The following is a 17,312-nucleotide window of genomic DNA, read 5'->3' as shown; positions in this document are numbered from 1 at the left end:
TGCAAACCACTTCTTAAGTAGTCCAGGCTACAGTAGGTGTCTACAGAACCACATTTTGCCTAAATGACAAACACAGACTCTCACAGTGAAAACTTTACCAGCCAATGCTGTCACAGCTAGTAACTGCCAGCAGCTTGAGCAGTGTGTCAGGTGTACATTGTCAGGTGTATGTTGCCAGCCTCCTGTGGACCAGTTATTTCATCTTGAAACTTGACTGGTCTATAGAGATCAAATTTTAGAAAAGATTTTGAAGATGGTTCTAGTCTGACCCCTAAGTACTGAGTACTCATGTTATAATGTCTTGGCTTCTGCAGAATAGTCACGTGTTGGAACGGTACAGGCGTCAGGCTGGTACTTCAGTGTGTTTGCAGTTCGAGGTGTCCTGTCAACAGTTTTACAGACATCTCTGTTGTGATGATGCTCAATGGGAAAATGTGCGCAGTTTTATCATAACAGTACCGCAAGTGGCCAGCGGACCATTAGCTTTAAGGCAACGCTGTGTCCAGCTCACTTATAACATCCATGCTCAAGACCTACTAAAGGTTTTCCAAACATTAGCCAGTGTTAACACATATTTGCTAACACTAGCCACCACAGGTTACCTGTCAAGTAACAAGTGCATTAAACTGACAGAATGTGGTTTTCATTTCTTATAAATATAACTTTTCATTTGTTAAGGGAAGGTTGTGATGTACTGTTTGTTGTTAGATTCACTTTGATGACCGCTGACTGCTGTTAGTGTAACTCAGTCATAAATTCCACATAAAACCACTGTACACACAGTCATCACAGCCTTTCTGAGGTTTCATTGACGAATTCCTACTCTCACTGTGTGTGTGTGTGCGTGTGTGTGCGTGTGTGTGTGTGTGTGTGTGTGTGTGTGTGTGTGTGTGTGTGTGTGTGTTTGGTTTGGATCTAAAAAGAGTCCCTCTCTCTCTCAGAATGCAGGAAACCCAGAAGCTTGCGGACGACTGCAGTACTTTTACGCTGGATTCTGAAAGGTGTTGAATTGAGCAACAAATCAGAAAGACAGACAGACAGACAGACAGAAAGAGGGGAGGGCTTGAAAAGTAGATGCATATAGAGTGAGGATGAATGTTAATGCACTCCATTGTTCGAGCTCTGCCATAGGTGTCTTCTATATGAAAAGATGAGTTTTACCTGTGTACTCCCTCCCTCGCAAGCATTTCTGCTGCACACTCACATGTGGATACTGGAAAGAAAAGATGTTCAGTTCATCTTTAACTGAATTGAATTGAACTGAACAGTGTGAGTCATCTCACAGTGTGAGCCGAAAAAGGCTCAAACCTCTGGCTGCAGATAGATATGATTTCCCCTGCGTTTTTATTCATCAGATACCTCTGAGAAGGAGCTGTCTGCGTCCCTGGCTTCTCTGTCTACAGTGGATCTCATGAATGGCTCAATGTCCTCAGGCACACATTCTCATTGTGGATGAAAAACAAAAATACTAAAGGGAAAACAGATGTCTGTGAATCTACGAGATAGGAATACAGATTTCCTGAGCGTGAAATTCACAGATCTTTGCCTTAAATCCCCCCAAAACACATAGTGGAAACAGACACACACACACTGATCAGTCATGTGTCCCTCTGGGTCCATTTGTAATCCTTCAGCCACCACGGAGAAGACTGGAACAAGAGGGGAGGATGAGAATGAGGGGATGAAAGACATGTGGCGCAGAGAGAACATAGCTTTTCTGACAGGAAGAAATATTTAATGATCGGAAACCCTCATCTGACATCTGGTCTGGTCTTCACTCACGTCACACGTACACCACACTGAGTGTTGGGGTATGTGGACCCGACAGTGGACGCGAGAAGGTGGGTTTGCTGAGGGGGCTGCAGCTACGCCTGAAAGATTTTTTACTTATTTATTTTCAAAAGTGTTTATAGATTTTTTTTTTTTATAAAAAAAACAAAAAAAACAAACAAAAACAAGCTGGGAATAACAACATAAAAAAACAAACACAAATGGAAAGATCAGCTCCGGGTAAATGTGACGGATACTGCACAGGGTGAAATACAATGGGAGCTAAATAAAGAAAAATTATACAGTTGTTTTAATACAAATGCTCTGGTCATTATAGGCGAAAAATTTACTTAAATGTAATCAAGAAATGGTTTCCATATTCTTTCAAAGGCATTCGTTTTGTAGTGCAGGAGACAGGTCAGTCTCAGAGGTATATATTCCATTATCTGAGACATATTTTTTATCTGAGATCCACTGCAGAAGAATGTTTTTCCTGGCACAAAATCTCATAACATTACACAGTTTTTTCCATTACATATCAGTTACATGGCCAAAGGGGAAGACCCAGAAGGAGGTAAACTGGTTCAATTTCAAGCTCCTTCAGACATCACTCCAATACTTCTGTATCTTAACACGGGACCAGAAACAGTGAGTTGGATCACCAATTTCTGTCTTACATTTAAGACAAAGTGGAGAGACATCCTTTCTGTATTTGGAGAGACGGTTTGGGGCAACATGTGCTCTGTGCAGTATCTTAAGTTGCATCGCTCTTGTCCGATTACAAACCGTTATTTTCCGTGCATTTTCCCAGATGTCATCCAACATCTCTTCAGTTATAACAACACCCAGCTCCCTCTCCCAGATCACCCCCAGCATCCGAGCACCGAGATTTTAGCGACCCCTCAGAACGGCATAAAAGGTTCTAATGGAAAAAGAAGCACTTGTTTTTCTATCTGTGTGACATTAACATCAGCAAGCAGCGATGTGTTTTTTATAATAAAATCTCTGACCTGAAGATAACGAAAAAGATCATTTCTTGATATGCCATATTTTTTCCATAACTTGATTGAAAGTCATGAGGGTAGGACGATCAGTAAGGTCACCCAAGGAAGAAATTCCCTTAGCTGTCCGGCATTTGAAAGCCCTGTCCAAGATCCCTGGGAGAAAGTCAGGGTTATCAGTAGTCGGGGTGAAAACTGATCTAAGTCCTGATCTGCCTTCCATATGCTGTGTGATCTTCTATGCTCTAATAGTATTAATTGTAACAGACTTGCTGAAAAGCTTTTTAATACATTTCAGTTTATCAATAAAAAGTAGATTTTTTTAGAGGACAATTGGATGGGGACTTCTCAATATCAAGCCAGGAAGAGGAAGCATCGCTTTTTAACAATTAAGCTTTATATCTTAGATGGGCACTCAATTGATATCTTTTAATATCTGGGAGATCAGGCACACCCATAGCACTTGGTAACTGTAATACCGACATCCTGATCCGTGGTCTTCGCTTACACCAGATAAAAGAACTAAAACAACCATTCAGTTTTTTCACAATTTTATGATTGAATAAGATGGGAATCATTTGCATTGGATAGGGCAAACATGGAAGGATATTCATTTTCAGAAGTGAGATTCGGCCCAGCCATGATATGGGAAGATTGTTCTATCTCTCCATATCTTATCTTGTTTTTCCTTTCGCCTTCTTTGTTAATGAAGAGTCTAATGTAGAGTGAATAGCACTTATTTCCTTCAGTTTAGCTGCTGTAGGTTGCTTGACATATTCCCTCTCTGATATACTTAAACTTTTCAAATCAACTTGTGTAACAGTTGTGAAGGTTAGAAAAAAAGGTGAATTGATTATCTGCAGGGTGAATTGTCCTCCAGACGTCCAGACCAGACCATCATTTGTTTCGACTGTTTTGATAGGGGTAAGGCCCCCAAAGGGAACCTGTTCATCAAAGGATTCATAAGACAATTAAAGTCCTCTCCCACCAAAAGTTCCATCAATCACAAGATCAGACAACTTGGCAAATGTCTCCATCAAAAAATTTTACATTTAAGAGAGCAAAATCCTCCCCATGTAAGGAGGCTGGTATAAGTACAAACAGTCCATATTTATCTTTGATACACCTTGACACTTTAACTGGTAATTTTTTCCTAATGAGTATTGCCAGCCCTCTGCTTTTGGTGGTGAACAATGAGAAATATACTTGATCAAAGCTGCACTGTTGCAACTTTAAATGCTCTTCACCATTAAGGTGTGTTTCTTGCAACATAGTGATGGCAATTTTTTCCTTTTTTAAAGATTGCAATTTTTCCTGTTGATGGGCAAGTGGCTTCCCCTTATATCCAAAGTGCACAGTCTCAATGTGTCACAGGTCGTAACATTTTTTACTGAAAAGATTTAAGCTCCCAAAGGTATTGAAATCTCTATGTTGATTCTGTACCTAGTTGTAAGCCAGCTAAGGAACAAAAAACAGACAACACACATTACAAATAACAGATGTGTCAACACTGTTGGAGGAACCTTCCCCACGTGATAACCAGGGGACTGCCATAACCTTCTTCATAACTAGACACTAACTTGACTAACTTCTCTTACAGCTCCAAGCTCAGATAACACTACCAGAATGATAATGATATCCACAGGGTGAACAGACCAACAAAACAGTGAGAAAAAAAAGAAAGAAAAAAGTCTCATGCCCCCACAAAAAACTAATTAAAGTACTCTGCACTAATTGGTCTACACATCATGTTATCAGCCAGCCATAAACAAAGGATAGTAGGGCAAAGGTTGACATTTGAAATTATTCAGTTTAGCTTTATGAGTCAGCATCATTATGAAAATAGATATATGATCTGCCCATAAACAAACTTAGTTCAAAACGTTTCAAAACAGTTTTCATCCAGATTGGCTAGTGACTCATGTAGTTCACCTGAGAGTCTCCACAAAAGCCACTGCTTTAGGGGGGGAGTGGAAGCTCCTGGCATCCCCACCGTGAATTATTTTCAGCGGAGTCTCTGTTAACTGTCACAAACAGGCAGATCCATGTTAGAACCACTCCTCTCCACTATGAGATGTCTATATTTCTGTATAACATGTGGATTTTTATATTCTCTATGCTTTATGATATTCAGATGACAAACAGTCTATTATGCACACATAGAGTAACCCCTGTATAGGAGAAGAGTGGAAAGTTACAAAAGCAAAAGTGAAGCAGAGGAGTAAGATACAAATATGCGTCCTTGAGCACAGGGGATGGTACGACAGGGGGGGGAAGCAAAACACCCCCAACCAGGATATGAAGCAAAGTGTGAATGCACCCATTTATGGCTTAAAACACCCCCTACCCTAAAAACACCCCCAACCAAACAACAAGATGTGGAGCAAACTGTAAAATGTATCTAAATATGGTTATGCTTTATGAAATGTAACGCCCCTTTGATTGCAATAAAACGAGCCTGCAAACAACGGAAAACTCGGAACTCTTGGGGTACAGCTGCAGGAGCAGGTCACGTGATCTGTATTGAGCTGTTGAGTTCTCCCTCTTGCAACAGGCGAAAGTTAATTTTGACTCTGTGTGATCATTCAATCTTCTCTCCCTCCAGTGTTTACAGAGTTGAGGTCCTGAGGATTCGGGGTGACAATTCTGGTCACAACAATTTTGGGGGCTCGTCCGGGATCAACTCCAAGTTGACAAAAGCGGACCTCATCACGTGATTTGAGAAACGAAAGACCGATACGAACGGACGAGGGACACAAGCCGGCATACTTAAGGTAAGCAGATCTTTATTCTGCATTGGCATAGAACTAAATTATTGTGTCCTAAATCCTAGTAGTTAAAGTCTGCAAATTTAGTGGGGGACGAGGTGAATGATTACACTATGATATATAGAGTGAGTGAATGAACTTAAGAATAAGGAAGTGTGTGTAAATCCTGAGAGTGGCGACTCCCACAGTTCTCTGACGAGGGGCTGTTAAAACAGCAGGGCTGTACAGCTGGGTTTGAGTCCCGGGGGCTGAGGATCCCCAAATGCTAAATCAAGGAAAGCTAGAAAAAAGAAAAGGCAAGACCAGGCAAAACACATGGTGTGAATGTTGAGTGACTGAAAACTGAAACACGATCGCACTATCTAGGTGGTCGCTGCAGTAAGTGGACGGAATCTCAAATTACAGATATATAAAGTTTTGGTGTCAGTTGTGAAGATTAGATTCACAGCAAGGACTGGATACCAGGGACATAGCGTGCCATAGTTTCCAGTCGGCCAGAACTTGGGATAGGAACACAAACACATATGTAGCAATTAACTGTGAGTTATCTCCAGCCCCTGAGATAACGAGACCAGAAAAAAAAAAATAAATAAAATAAAAAATAACTGTGAGCTGTTTTAACATTTGGAGACTTCAAGATCGCATGACATCCCACGTGAGTTGTCTCTAAATGCTCTGAAGCAGCAAGAACAGAGAAGATAAGTCCTGTGAGTCAAAGCATTCCTTTCCAGAACACGAGAAAACACACACAGAGTAGCAAGACCAGTGAAATAAATGTGAGCTACTCAGAATAAAAGTTAGCAAGACCAGTGAAATAAATGTGAGCTAACAGGCTTAGCAAGACCAGTGAAATAAATGTGAGCAGGCCAGGGACTAGCAAGACCATAGCGCTACTGTGAGCAGTCCATAATTAGAGGGTAATGAATGAATGTGTATGTGTGTGAATGTCAGAGCAAAAGTGAACTGAAGCAGCAGCACTGTTGAAACCTAACGGTGTTAACATACGCAGTGGCCTGTTGAAGTAAGTCACTCAAACTCTGAATTGAGGAAGTAACATCTTGTAGTACGGAGAGGAACAAAACTTGTAGTACACCGCCAACTGAAATAACTGAGAAAAACAATGGACGGCGAGTTTGACAGAGAAATAGATGATGACGGGTGGGGACCGATTACGGGACTTAGGACTGTCGAGGAGCAGGTGTTGGCTCTCAATAAAGTGATAGATCGAACACACGAACCCCGGTCAGCGGCAGAAGAAAAATCTAAGCTAAAAGCAGCAGTGATAAAATTGATGCAGGAGAAAAAGAGAAGCATGCAAGGTCAAGGTAACTTAAAGGCTGAGTTTTGGAAAAAGAAGAGGAAGCCAAGCAAAGGGAGGAGAAAGAGATAGAGGAAGGGAAAATATGCGGACTCATAAATAAGGGAAAGCATAAGAAAGCACAGGCAAAAGCCAGTGAGGAGAGAGCTCAATGGAGCAAATGGGCTATGTGGTGGCAGGGAGTAAAACACCTCATGATAGAAGAATCCAAAAAACAAAAAATAGACAACCCCCCGGTTCCAAATCCCCCACCGTACTCGACTGCATGTCCAAGTGCTCCGCTTACTAAACCTACACCGGGTATATATCCCTCACTGCAGATAACATCAGGGAAAATCTATATAGATAACGCCCAAGATAGTGACTGGACAGAATCACGTAGCAGTATAAGCGTTACGGCAGCTTCAGAAATAACATCTCACGCACCGCTTCCCACACCCCAAAGGCAGGACACTGCTCAGAAGCAGACAAATCATATTGAGCCAGAGCCGTTTTTATTAAGGGGACAGAGAGACGGAACAAATCAGGAAGTGCAGTTAGGCCTTTCTGAGGCGGATTTGATAAAATGGATGCGGCCGAAAGAAAAGGAGGGAGCAAAGACACCAGAAGGGGCCTGCGGGCCCGATATAGATAGGTGGGTGCAGGGAGCACAGGGAGGAAAAGACAAATCAGAAGAAAGAAAGAGACTACTTAGAGAAAAATTGACACAGATACAATTGCAGGAGGAAAAAGAAAAAATAGTCGAAGACAAAATTGCCCGATTCCTACATGAAAGGGAAGACAGAGAAGGGGAGATTGAAATGTCAGCAAAAGGCAGATGGGAATCAGGACCCTATAGGGACGAGGAAGCTGAGGTGGCAATGCATGCGAGGGGAGTATGGGGCGAAGATAACGACGGAAAAGCGTTAGAACAGCTAGAACAAGAGATCGAAGAGTCACACCGGGTTATGAAGGAACTGACCGAAAAGGCCCGCATGCAAACTAGGTCTCAGACAGGACATTCATCTAGACCACCTATCCGATATCAACTCCCACTGATACAGGCAGGTTCGAGCAATACTATGCAGTACCGTCCATTCCCCATAGGTGATGTCCAAGCCTTAGTGGATAAACTACCCCCCGTGGCAGAAGGAGGGTCCTTATGGTTGAGTCAGCTAGATAAATTGACAGCTGGCCAAAAGCTCGCGTTAGGAGATTTCAGGGCAGTAATAAGTAGATGCCTTACAGGGTCTGATGTACGGGACCTTGAGGAAGATGCAGGCACAAATAAAGACAGAGATGATATCCCTTTTACTACTGTTAGCACAAAAATGGGTCAGGCCATGAGGGTTAAATATCCTCTTCCTAGTGCCGCTGCAGTACCAAAGCTAAAATGGGACACAAAACAAAGCCCGCGTGAGTATTTAGACCATAGTAAGGACATGTGGATCAAACAAACCGGGTGCCACCCCGGAAAAGAAGGCGTACAGAGAGAGTGGTATAGGGCGGCCGTCTTAAAGGGTGTTCCAGAGGAGGTGAGAAAAGCCATGGAGAATAACCCCGACATGGCAGGTTGCGATTCCACAGTATGGGACCGCCACCTCATACATCATTTGTTGCGAGCTCAGGATAAAGTAGAGGATGAGAGTCAGACAGTAAAAGACCTGCAGGCTCAATTACTGAAAATACAGCTGGCAGAGGCCAGGCAAAAAACTAATGATAAGAAAAAGCCTGATAAAAAGGTGCTGGTAGCTACACAGGGCGCCGCAGGAACCCCAGACCTTTACCCAACACCACCCTGGGTCCAGCCACCTCCTTATCAAAATCAAAACCAACAGCAGAGGCCCACGCGGGGGTATGGTAGGGGCAGAGGCTCATGGGGAGGCGGGCGTGGAAGGGGCGGTCCACCTAGGGGAGGACAAGGGAGAGGTCGTTGCTACTATTGTGAGGAGACAGGACACTGGGTGAGAGATTGTCCACACATTGGAGAGCAGAAACCTCCACAGCCTCGCGGGCAGAGTGCTCCAGCTGCACGCCAGCTTCCCGCGTTCGGATGGGAACGCTGGGACGGAGAGGCGCACCAACAACAATAGCACACCCCACGGAGAGGCTCCGACAGCAGCAATCCGGCAGACCCGATGCTGTCGATAAAGGTCGACACAGACGTGCTCCCTTTCCTAGTGGATACGGGTGCTACCTGTTCCACACTTATTCAGGCACCACCTGACAAACTCTCGAAACAGCGCATTACGGTCATGGGCTTCTCTGGGGAAAAACAAACTCTGCCAATTACTATTCCACTAACGACTCAAATTGGGGGGCAAACACTGATGCACAGTTTTGTCCACTCCCCCACCGTCCCTGCGAATTTGTTGGGGAGGGACCTCCTCATCAAACTGGGAGCCTCCATTTTGTGTAGCCCGGACGGGCTCGCAGTGACTTTACCAGACCGTACCACCTTACACTGCTCAGGCACTCCCTCCGGAGGTCAATATTTGATGGCTCCCGTCGAAGAAGCATGCGCGGACATATACTGGGGCATGATAAAGCCAGAGACCCCCGACACATCTGGCATCCTCTCTGCGTACCTGCAGTGGAAGCCCTTGATAGCCCAAATCGAACCGTTTGTCTCTCCCCCCGACCCTCCGCATGTGACTCTGTTTTATGATAGACAACAAACTGATTGGTATCAGGAGAAATTCAGGGATCAACTTGAAGGGGTGTGTTGGGATGTACATAGTCAAAACATTTACGTTGCACCAGAAGGGGTGGCTGCGGGTGTTGATTTGGCTCCTGAACAGTTGCAGTGGTACATGATGGAGGACGAAGCTGCCCCTCATGTTTCGCTGGCTGTACATCCTCAGCATCAGGCTAAAGAATTAGGTGGGATGGTAAAAAGGGCATTAAGTGTCTCGGATTGGAGACATACTGAAATTCCGCAGGTTTTATTCTCTGACTCTACGCGCACCTATAAAATCTTGACAAACAGCTCAGATATAGCGACGTTACAACATGACCAAATCACTCGCTCGCACGGTAGAGAAAAAACAGATCACTACCTGGCACAGGAAATTCTTTCCTCACTGCCTGACCATTTGTGGGCTGAGGGTCCCACGGACGTGGGACTCACTAAATGCACTCCAGTAACATTTAAAGTGAAAACTGATTCGCCGCTATGGATAAGACAATATCCGCATAAACCTCAGGCAGAGGCAGGCATAGCAGACACAATCGAAGGATTGTTACAAGCCGGTGTTTTAGAGCAATCATACTCCTCTTGGAACACCCCTATTTTACCAGTAGAGAAGAAAGGTACAGGGAAATATCGAATGGCACATGACTTAAGGTGTATTAATGACATACTTCTTACGCCCACGGTGCCAGTGCCTAACCCCTATGTGGCTCTGGCTAACCTCGATCCATCACAAACATGGTTTTCATGCATTGACTTAGCCAACGCATTTTTCTGTCTACCACTCGCTGAAGAATGCCGTGACATTTTTTCTTTTACATATCAAGGCAGGCAGCTGCGATATACCAGACTCCCACAGGGTTTCGCCCTTTCCCCAGGTATCTTTAATCAGGTACTAAAGCAAGTTTTAAAGGATTGCGCGCTACCAGAAAACACCACTCTGGTCCAATACGTTGATGATTTATTGATCGCCGCGCCCTCCGCCGCCCTTTGTCTAGCTGCCACCAAAACTATCCTTGAACATTTGGCCAAAACAGGGTTCAAAGTCAGCAAATCAAAATTACAAATTGCTCGTAAACAGGTCTCATTTCTGGGAAGAATGGTATCACAAAAGGGGGTGGGCTTGTCTCCAGCGCATCGATCAACGATCTTACATCACCCCAAACCTGAGAAGGTAAAAGACGTATTATCATTTCTTGGCTTGACAGGCTACAGTAGAAACTTCGTGGCAAACTACACGGGATTGACTCAACCACTCCGGCAGCTGGTCAGGGATCAGGGCATGCGAAATCTTTCGGCTAAAGTAGAATGGACACAACTGGCGGAAAAAGCCTTTATCGAACTAAAACAATCCCTTGCAACTGCTGCTGAACTTGCAACACCTGATTACAAACAGCCATTTTTTCTTGATGTCTCTGGAACAGAAGGATGCATAAATGGCATCCTGTTCCAGAGAAAAGGGGGAGAGAGAGTGATTCTCATGTTTGTGAGCATAATGCTAGATAACATGGAAAGAAGGCATCCTCCTTGCACGCAACATGCGGCAGGGATAGCAAAAATCATCCAAAAAACTGCGCACATCGTCATGGGGCACCAGCTTAAAATCCTGACAACACACAGTGTAGTAGCGTATGTTAACTCAGAAACTTTTACGCTGACCACACTGAGACAGAGACGACTAAGTAAAATCTTAGAAGCACCAAACATCACCTTTACACACGAGGGGATAAACATGGCAGACCAGATAGGTGCAGGAGAACCACACCTATGTGTAGAAAGAGCAGCAAAAGATGAAAAGGTTAGAACAGACCTACAGGCCAGCCCGATAGAAGGAGCTAGAGATCTTTTCACAGACGGATGTTGTTTCCGACACGAACAAGATGGACTCCGCGCTGCATACGCAGTAGTAGAAGATCAGGGCAAAGAGACAGTTGTCTTAAAAGCAGAGAGACTTGAAGGAACACAATCCGCCCAAAGAGCAGAAGTAGTGGCTGTAATAGAGGCTCTAAAAATAGCACAAGAACAGGAAGTAAACATCTACACAGACTCAGCCTATGCCACTGGAGCAGTCCATGTGGAATTAGGACAGTGGCTCAGAGCAGGATTCATAACAGCTGGAGACAAACCAATCAAACATGAGACCGAAATGAAAGAACTAGCAGAAGCATTATTGTTACCAAAGAAAGTAGCAATCATCAAGTGCAAAGGGCACAGCACAGGGAAAGACAAAATAGCCAGAGGGAACAATGCAGCTGATCAGACAGCGAACAAGCAGCAGGGTACGTAGAAAGAGCCATACTACTATGCTCCGAGACAGAGACCGGACCACCGATCGACCTAAAAAGACTAGTTGACTTACAGACCAAAGCCTCTCCACAGGAGAAAACTCTGTGGAAAGCACGAGGGGCGACTGAAGTAGATGGACTATGGCGTGGTCCAGACGGCAGACCACTTTTACCTCCTGAAATTAGACAGACAGCTATGGAAGAAGCACATGGGATAGGCCACGTAGGAGTCGCTCAGATGATGAGGAACCTGAACCACTGGTGGCATCCGTACATGAAAGACATGGCTCAATACCTGACTAAAACGTGTGAACAGTGTACACAGTTTAATGTGAAACCAACAATAAAGCCAGAACCAGGACGATACCCTTTACAGACCAACCCAGGAAAAGAGATCATAATAGACTATACTGACATGATCCAGACAGTTCGAGGGTATCGATACATATTGATGTGTGTGGATGCATACACAGGGTGGCCGGAAGCATGGCCAGCAAAGAGGGAGGACAGCCAGACTGTGATTAAAAGTCTGATTAACCATTACATCCCTAGACACGGGTTCCCTGAGAAAATTAGATCTGACAATGGAACACATTTCAAAAATAAAGACCTCCAGCAGGTGGAGGCAATGCTGGGTTTAAAACATGGGTTTGGGACAGTGTATCATCCACAGTCCCAGGGAAAAGTGGAAAGGATGAATCAATCAGTCAAAACCAAATTGGCAAAAATCTGTGCACAGACCAAACTCAATTGGGTAGATGCCCTACCACTAGCCCTAATGTCAATACGTAGCTCGGTAAATACCTCGACAGGTTTTACTCCCCACGAGCTACAAACAGGGAGAGCTTTCCCAGGACCAAGCTCTAAACTTCCTCTAACAGAAGAGGAGGGACAAACAATGACTAAAAGAGCGTATTATAACGAACTGCATAGTTTGGTGTCACATTTCTCCAAACAGGTCCAGAGCCAACGCACGGAGGAGAGTGGACACACATCCCCAGAGGTGGGGTGGGTGTTACTGAGAGTAATCAAAAGAAAGTGGACGGAGCCTAGGTGGACAGGTCCGTTCCAGATCACCGAGAGAACAACACACGCCGTCCGCCTTAAAGGAAAGGGGGACACCTGGTTCCACTGGAGCCAGTGCGCAGCAGCAGAGGAGCCACAACGTACTGTGGCCGACATACACAGAAACCTCCAGGAGCAGAACGCTGAGTCGGCTGACTCAGTAGAAGGTCCTGCCAAGAAAGGGGCAGAATAATCCCCTGCAGTGACCAAAGACTCCAGGGTAGTCTACCCCTGGAGTCTGAAGAACGAAGAAACCCCGGCTGGGAGGAGGTGAAATAGCGCTCCTCTCCTACATGTAGTGTGCCAAACTACCACCAAAAAACAGGGCTTTTTTGTTTATTCTCTTATTTTTTTTTTATTTTTTTATTTGAGTGTGATTGAGTGTATGTTTTGAACCTTTAGGTCGTCGTCTTAGATGGGATGAAGGATCTCACTGTTTTCATTCTTGTCTTATGTTGGTTAGCTATTTTAGGAGCATTTGCTTGGGCTTTGACCAAACTAGCTCTTACAGGAACCACATGCATGTGAATCATAATCACAACAGCTATCGCTCCTCACTCACAAGATTCCACTCGCATGGTGCCGCTTCTGACCGATAAATCTCCAGACTCAGATGAAGAAGATGTTGCTGACCGTTTTTAGCTTAACTATGCTATTTTTTACTCGCTGATTTATACTGTATCCATACTTCTTGCTGTTTTTATATCAAGTGTGTGTTTGTTTTGAATTTTATTGGTGTTGAACTCTATATATGAGTTCAAAAGGGGGAATTGTGGATTTTTATATTCTCTATGCTTTATGATATTCAGATGACAAACAGTCTATTATGCACACATAGAGTAACCCCTGTATAGGAGAAGAGTGGAAAGTTACAAAAGCAAAAGTGAAGCAGAGGAGTAAGATACAAATATGCGTCCTTGAGCACAGGGGATGGTACGACAGGGGGGGGAAGCAAAACACCCCCAACCAGGATATGAAGCAAAGTGTGAATGCACCCATTTATGGCTTAAAACACCCCCTACCCTAAAAACACCCCCAACCAAACAACAAGATGTGGAGCAAACTGTAAAATGTATCTAAATATGGTTATGCTTTATGAAATGTAACGCCCCTTTGATTGCAATAAAACGAGCCTGCAAACAACGGAAAACTCGGAACTCTTGGGGTACAGCTGCAGGAGCAGGTCACGTGATCTGTATTGAGCTGTTGAGTTCTCCCTCTTGCAACAGGCGAAAGTTAATTTTGACTCTGTGTGATCATTCAATCTTCTCTCCCTCCAGTGTTTACAGAGTTGAGGTCCTGAGGATTCGGGGTGACAATTCTGGTCACAACAAACATTTGCCGAATTTACAAGAAGGACCAAGTGATTAAGAATTGATCGTGGAAAGCATTGTACAAAGCTTATAACATTTCTCTCAACTCAACCACACACAAAATTCAGAGATTTTAAGAGGGAGTCTGGAGAATTCTTCTCCCTCTTCATCTCCTTGCTGTTGCCGTAAGCCGGGATTGTGGTCGCTTTGACCTACAGTACATTGGTTTTCACATACGCCGTCTTCTGTTTTCAAATTGTTGCACATTTTTGTTAACAGCTATTAGATTAGAAGTTATCCTGGACATTCAAATAAAGACAGAAAACAAGAATGTCACACACTATATACTACATTATATAGAACCATCCCTGGACACGACAACTCATGTACAGAGCTTTATTTTTATTTGCCCGAAAAAGCATGAAAGTATCATCCAAGTGAAAATAAGGTAAATGTGTCAGATGTAAATATATGCAATGTATTCGACTCCATCATCCCTCTCCCTTTCTCCTCAGACTTGACTCGACTGAGCCAACTCAGATTCACTTTAGTGTCTGTCTCACAGTTCGGCACACAGACGTCCCTGAAGGCTTACAGCAACACTCTCAAAAGACGACTCTCAAGATCAAAACCACAGAGGACACATTTTACTAAGCTAAAAGATTTTAAAAAAAAACCCTGAGGTTCATTTACCTTGTTTTATCATGTTGACTCTCTCTTCCTTACATTTTCATGAGAATGCCTATAAAGAGGATTATGAACCATTAAGGTATTTTTCATGTCCAAATCTGCTGCAGAAAAAATTATGCTTTACGTCAGTTTGGAGTCTCTGAAACGCCCGGTGGTGGAAGTACTCAGATCCTTAACTTCAGCAAAAGTGCACAGCAATGTTAGAATAGTTGATCGAAAAAAGTCCTGCAGACTGATATCCATAATAATCAACAAAATGTGTTAGTTGGCAGTTAATTAGCCACACTGAGCTCAAACTAATGCTGTCTGATACTGTCCTACTACAGAAGGGTCCTACAGTTGATTAAACACCTTTTTGAACAACAAAATAAATAATTCTCAGGAAACAATGTGTGAACTTGTGTATATCTGCGGCATAAAGTAGTATTTGGTCCATGTTTTGCCCCTGCCCCTTAGAGAGTCTGCCCACGCCAATGCCCTGCAGCCTCCTCAAGGTGATTGAAATGGGAATTCTTCTCCCCAGGGCGTCTGAAATTTGTGTAAACATTCTTATCTTCCTTTCCTTTCCTTTCCATTTCTCTGTCCATTTCTCTCTCACTGAGGATTATTAGCCGCCACAGCACAGCAGACTACATGCTGTACAGAGCCAGAAACAGGTTGTGATAACTAAAAGGGAAAAATATTCGGGAGAGAAAACAAGAGAAGTGTGACCCCAAGAGGAGACAATGAAAATCATGAGGGTTGAAAGGATGAAAAGAACCTTCAAATTTTCATGAAGAGAAGATTTTTGCACAAGTGTTGTATTAGACTGAATTAAACATAAACAGTAAAGCTGCTAAAACATAACATCACTGTAGGAAAACACAATGTAAATTAATTTGTCTCATTATCATTTGGGGCAGAAGCTCAGTCGCCTTGCAATGGTGGCAGTAAACATTTCTACAAACCAAACTTTTAACTAGACCAAGGTACATGTCGAGGCAGTTTGTCACGAACAAAATAAGTATTTTAAGCCAAATCATATTTTTTTCTTCTGGTAAGTGGTTTTTGTGCTTACGCCTGATCACACTATAAGCACAGCATTGTCACAAGAATGAACTGAAAATAGAATCTAAAGAATTAATAAGCAGAAACACAAAGAAATGTTTGAACATATCTGTAGTTTGCAGAAATAAACATTGTCGACATTTATTCTGGCAATTGCAACAAATATGATATATAAAGTGTTGTATAAGACATGTATAAGACATGTATTTGTCATAAATACAGACATCAATGAGTGTTAAAATATCTACGTCCCCATGCTGTGAACATGTAAACACATGTTGAAGGACACTTCCACCCACCCTCACACTCTTAAATCTGCACCCTGTCTCTCTTCATCCTCACTCCTCAGGTTTCGGGTCAGACTGGGGACTATCGTAGCCCAGCCCGGTGCTGATGGGGAAGTGAGACCAGAAGGTGCGAGCCAGGTCCTGCATCCCCTCGTGATCTGCCCGAGCTCGCAGCTCCTCCAGCCACCCATAAAAGTCTGACGACCACAGGCCCCAGTAGGGTGGGCTTCGTTTCTCCCTGTCCTCCCTCCTCCCGCCGGCGACGCTCTCCTCTGCTCCTGTCAAGAAAGACGGAGACAGAGAGAGAGGTGTGAACATTATTTCACACTTTGTCCATCATGTCAGAATTACTGCATATTACACTGTCAAGACCGCTCATGTGTAATGCTCTGTGTGAGCCGCTGATGTACCTATAGACGGCAGGAGGCTGAGCAGAAGGGAGACGAGCAGCACTGACACACACAGAGCTCGCATGCTCCCAGGAACTGAAAGACAAAAGAGATGAAATAAAGTAATCCTGGAGAAACGTGTGTGTGTGTGTGTGTGTGTGTGTGTGTGAATAGAGCATCTCAATCAGAATTTTAAAAAACATTGGCTGCTGAAATGTTACATGTCCCTGAGAACAGGCCGCCACATTACTGCGTGCATCCATGAAGAATTTTAAAAAGCTTCCATGTACATCTTTGCCCCATCATATATCCTCCTCCATCTCGTCTCACCTGAGCTGCCGGAGATTACGCTCATGCTGCTCTCGCTCATCCTCTCCCTCTCTGACTGATCCCAGGAAGAAGGCTGCAACTTGATTAGAAGTAGACAGGAAGGCGTGCATGTTTGTTTTGCACATCTCGCCTCTTCACACCTGCCCGCCTGTCCACAAAGCACATCACAGAGCTCCTTTCACACGTCTCATGTCTGTTCAGCGTTTCATGGTGTAAAAATGTCCCCATTTGTTGTCAAAATCTCGTGTTTTTAGGCAAGGTGAGGTAAAATAAAGGAGAGGTCACATCTGGATCCAGCCGCTGGCCCTCCTCTCATATCGACAGACAAATTATTTTTATTACGATATATATTTAACTGTTGTTGTCACAACCATCAAG

At 43.8% G+C, this 17,312-nt stretch overlaps 1 protein-coding gene and 1 pseudogene across 1 annotated transcript; one reads left to right on the top strand and one right to left on the bottom strand.

Moving 5' to 3' along the window:
- The first annotated feature begins 7,012 nt into the window (after positions 1–7,012).
- Positions 7,013–14,118, top strand: LOC115588611 (uncharacterized; annotated as a pseudogene).
- Positions 14,119–15,552: 1,434 nt separating this feature from the next.
- Positions 15,553–17,018, bottom strand: otos2 (otospiralin 2). The gene is made up of 3 exons (XM_030428959.1): positions 16,935–17,018; positions 16,626–16,700; positions 15,553–16,493 (listed from the first exon to the last, which is right to left on the bottom strand). Exons 1-3 carry the CDS (start codon positions 16,972–16,974, stop codon positions 16,267–16,269), a joined length of 342 nt encoding a protein of 113 aa, XP_030284819.1. The 5' UTR covers positions 16,975–17,018; the 3' UTR covers positions 15,553–16,266.
- Positions 17,019–17,312: the final 294 nt, after the last annotated feature.

The sequence above is a fragment of the Sparus aurata genome, chromosome 9, assembly GCF_900880675.1.
Source record: "Sparus aurata chromosome 9, fSpaAur1.1, whole genome shotgun sequence".
NCBI classification, from domain to species: domain Eukaryota; kingdom Metazoa; phylum Chordata; class Actinopteri; order Spariformes; family Sparidae; genus Sparus; species Sparus aurata.
This window is presented reverse-complemented; position numbering and strand designations above follow the sequence as displayed.

What these genes read in the sequence shown, in the direction of transcription:
- otos2 (XM_030428959.1), bottom strand. Translation starts at nt 16,974, where the DNA reads ATGAGCGAGAGCAGCATGAGCGTAATCTCCGGCAGCTCAG. An exon ending in CGTAATCTCCGGCAGCTCAG is followed by an intron (nt 16,701 to 16,934) that starts GTGAGACGAGAT and finishes TTTGTCTTTCAG; the next exon opens with TTCCTGGGAGCATGCGAGCT. An exon ending in CAGCCTCCTGCCGTCTATAG is followed by an intron (nt 16,494 to 16,625) that starts GTACATCAGCGG and finishes CTTTCTTGACAG; the next exon opens with GAGCAGAGGAGAGCGTCGCC.